This window comes from Physcomitrium patens, chromosome 17 (genome assembly GCF_059467195.1).
Source record: "Physcomitrium patens ecotype Gransden chromosome 17, ASM5946719v1, whole genome shotgun sequence".
NCBI lineage: Eukaryota > Viridiplantae > Streptophyta > Bryopsida > Funariales > Funariaceae > Physcomitrium > Physcomitrium patens.
The window spans coordinates 12,320,768-12,324,165 of NC_143426.1; the positions used below are offsets into that span (position 1 = coordinate 12,320,768).

At 38.6% G+C, this 3,398-nt stretch overlaps 1 protein-coding gene across 4 annotated transcripts; it reads right to left on the reverse strand.

Annotated features, from left to right (window-relative positions):
• Positions 1 to 364: 364 nt before the first annotated feature.
• On the reverse strand, positions 365 to 2,828 carry LOC112294286 (plant UBX domain-containing protein 7-like). 4 transcript variants are annotated; one of them, XM_090243809.1, is made up of 6 exons: positions 2,318 to 2,828; positions 1,950 to 2,075; positions 1,561 to 1,845; positions 1,349 to 1,426; positions 969 to 1,100; positions 365 to 690 (listed from the first exon to the last, which is right to left on the reverse strand). In XM_090243809.1, the coding sequence occupies exons 4-6, from the start codon at positions 1,395 to 1,397 to the stop codon at positions 617 to 619; spliced, it is 255 nt and encodes an 84-aa protein (XP_090099935.1). In that variant the 5' UTR covers positions 1,398 to 1,426; positions 1,561 to 1,845; positions 1,950 to 2,075; positions 2,318 to 2,828; the 3' UTR covers positions 365 to 616. The 4 variants fall into 4 exon arrangements, with proteins under 4 accessions (XP_090099935.1, XP_090099934.1, XP_090099936.1 ...); XM_090243808.1 differs by having other exon boundaries at positions 1,561 to 2,075; positions 2,318 to 2,825; XM_090243810.1 differs by lacking the exon at positions 1,349 to 1,426 and having other exon boundaries at positions 1,561 to 2,075; positions 2,318 to 2,484.
• Positions 2,829 to 3,398: the final 570 nt, after the last annotated feature.

Below are 3,398 nucleotides of genomic sequence, written 5' to 3' on the forward strand. Positions count from 1 at the left end.
CATAAGAATTCCATATGAAAAGCATGAGATCTCAAATTCAATCCGATGAGAGCTTTATTCAAAGTGCTTTTAGTCCAATAATCAACTAAAGGACTTAATATTTCCTTGGAAATTTATCTCTATCTTGAGATACTTAGGAAGACCAATTAAAGGCCTCCAATTCCATTCTACTATCTCAATAATTATATCAGATTTGACTCAGAGTAGAAATTTTTCAGAAGATTGCAACTGCTTGAATCAAATGCATGGCACTCACCACTCATTTGTTAGTATCCAATGTAAGTGGAACAAATATATTTAGAAAGTAATGCAAAACTAAAGAAACGGTCAGAAAGAAAGACAACAAGTCAAAACAGGAGATATCTTGTGTTTATCAAAATCCTTCATATACACGTGCTTAACAGCTTGCCTGTGCTACATTGGGTAAGGCGGTAACCCCATAAGATCAAGTATTGAAAAATATACTATCCAACTTTTCTTAACCAGTGTACCATTTCACCTTTACATCTGCAACTCAGTTGAGGAAGAAGCTGAGAACATTATCCGAGATGGCTCCGACCGATGATAGATGTGCATATCTAGCTCACCGCTGATTTTCACCTATCATTTGTCATGCTTATGGAGTGGTCAAATTTGAGGGCCGTGTGCAGGCAGAGTCCAGCAGCTTGAAACCTTCCAATCCAAAACATACTGCAAAACCTCAACCGTTAAAGACATGTCAGACTCCCAGCTAAACACAAATTAATAATCATTCCTGACGATCACCAGATTTATACGTCTGACAAAGATCTTCAAAAAGAGGATCCCAGGTACACACAAGTGTCATCTAGATAAAAAAAAACACAACGTCAACCAGAACTAATCTACAACATCAACAACAAAAGTAAAACAAAAGATACAATTTGAAGGGCATTTCGTTAGAGAAGCCATTGACAGTCCCACACCATTGACAGCATTGCGTTTGCGACCTCGGGGTCTTCGATGCTTGCGTCGGAGCTGTATACCAATGAGCGATTGGCGCCTGGTATCATCTGATTCAAGTGAAACTGATGCCCTTCCTCGGGTTCTTTTATTTTCGTACTGCAAAAAGACCATAATAGCTGTGCACCCAGAGAACATCAGCAGCAGCACGACTCTAAAACAAGATTTAAAAAAAACGGTCATATGGGATTCAAAATCAGTGGAATTTAACGAGCTGCGCTTAATTAGAAACTGTAGCTAAAGAAATCAAAGGATCTAAAGAAAACTATTTTGTAAGAGGCTCAGGCAGACAAATCAATCGTAGACAGACTGATCTGTGTGTATGATATAATACAAATACTTATTGTTGGAGAGAGGCATTTAATACATTTCAGACTATCTCGAATTTTCTGGATTACTTGCGATAAATGTAACATCACATACTTGATCGATCTTTAGGACCTTTCTGATGAATTTTATCAATTGCCAAGAAAGTTAGAACATTACTAATATCGGACACTTCGAACTCATGAGCAAATACAAAGCAACACAACAGTCCAAAAAACTAGGTTGTCCGTGCAGGAATTCCAATTAGACTACCTTAATAGAGTCGCTCATCAGAAACCTTCGATGGGTCCTAGCACCATCAGAAAATCGGATCCCCACTCTACATGATCCAGGAGCTTTGATCTCGGGCTATTCTGGTAGTGGTGGGTAAACAATTGGCTAAGTAACCTCAGCAGCAGCAAACTCCGCTTCCACTTCCTGTCTTGAGGATGCTCCAGACGACTTCGCAAATCAACTCCATGCGTTGTGGATCTGATATTAAACATGGGCCGCTCACTGCTGACTGTTGCTGCTCATCTGGCTCCAAGTCGACGATACCTACAAGAACCCCAAATTCAATGTTAGACTTATTGTCGAATAGTAGTCAAAACATGTTGGACAAAGAAGGTTACAGAGCACTGCCAAAAGACCAAAAGTCCAACACTTAATTATCAATGTTCTTTAGAAGGTCGGCTAGCGTCCTTTGCGGCTTCATGGGGACGCTTATGAGATGGGAAAGCAACTGGCTGCTTCCCAAGAGGAACCATGTCCACGGAGCACACAAGATCCTGTTTGACAATACTGTTAACGAGTTAACCTGGTGAAAATCAAACACTTACATGAACAGCATCACCCCAAACCCCGAATTTTTTCAAAATTCATGTTCCAAAACAGTTTCATGACTTAAAGCACGAAGACTGCAACCGTTGATAGATAGCACAGGAGGATCGCATCTTTTGCCCTGTGATAGGATCGGTCAATAGGATGGAAGGCATGTGTAATAGCTTATAGTAAGTGGAAACTTTCCTGCCTTCTTCTGTGTCATCATACGCCTGTCAATAAAGTGGTGGCGCCAAACCACACTGAAGATGTGCAAAAATCACACTTCAACAGCAAAAACTGCATTAGGAAAATGATGATAAAATTTTCCTTACACAGAGAAGTCTAAGAAATAGGAAAGATAAGATGGACTTGCCAGAATATAAAAGAGGTACCAACAGTGTCCTTCACTGCCTCATGTCCCCATGTATCCCGATTCAACTGTGGCCCAATTACCAAAAAGTATTAACAGGACAACCCATCAAGAACTCAAATCAATGACCTCACTATGCCAAACACTAAAATCCTCATCCAAACTATGTTCCACATGTACATCTGCAAATCTATTAAAAATCTCATTTATTTTATCTTGACAATCCTTTGTGTATGTAACATAATGCATACCATATAACTAGCAAATTTGACCAGCAACCACTTCATCTGTTTTGCACCATCTATTTTCTATTTTAGCCTGCAAAATAGCAAGTTTCAGAAGCTGTAAACTGGTTCTCCAAGTATGTTTTGAGAAACAATAAATGATCAAAGTAAATGCATAATTAGCCACTTGTCCAAGCTAAGAGTCATGTTCATTCCACAAGCATTTGGCTCTAACAACAGAAATTAAATAATTACCAGAATGGATAGCGCACATTATTTTATGAAGCTCCCAAATGGGATTGAAAGTGTCATATTTGTTCAAATGTGCTTTGGAACATAAAAACAAATGGTGGAAGATAGAGAGCTACTAATGAGTCCCATGGTGAATCACCTACATGACCCACATAGATATTGGCCTATCTTCTGCCCCACCTTGACTATTGATTGGCTTTATCTTCAAAATTCCTAAAAATGTCTAAGATATTTAATCCATTGTTGACCACCTTCTATTTTTAATCTATAAGGTGGAATATTTTTGCTATGTTGACAATCTATTGTCCACAAAATTTGACATTTTGTGGTTGACAATAGGTCAAGGGCCTCGTAGAAATGGATTAAACTCTAATCAAAATAGGTTTTCAATTAGTAGCAAAAACCAATTTTTGTATTAATGGAGTAACACACATATGGTAGCT

What these genes read in the sequence shown, in the direction of transcription:
- LOC112294286 (XM_090243809.1), bottom strand. Translation starts at nt 1,397, where the DNA reads ATGTTACATTTATCGCAAGTAATCCAGAAAATTCGAGATAGTCTGAAA. An exon ending in AATTCGAGATAGTCTGAAAT is followed by an intron (nt 1,101 to 1,348) that starts GTATTAAATGCC and finishes CTGGGTGCACAG; the next exon opens with CTATTATGGTCTTTTTGCAG. An exon ending in CAAGCATCGAAGACCCCGAG is followed by an intron (nt 691 to 968) that starts GTCGCAAACGCA and finishes GAGGTTTTGCAG; the next exon opens with TATGTTTTGGATTGGAAGGT.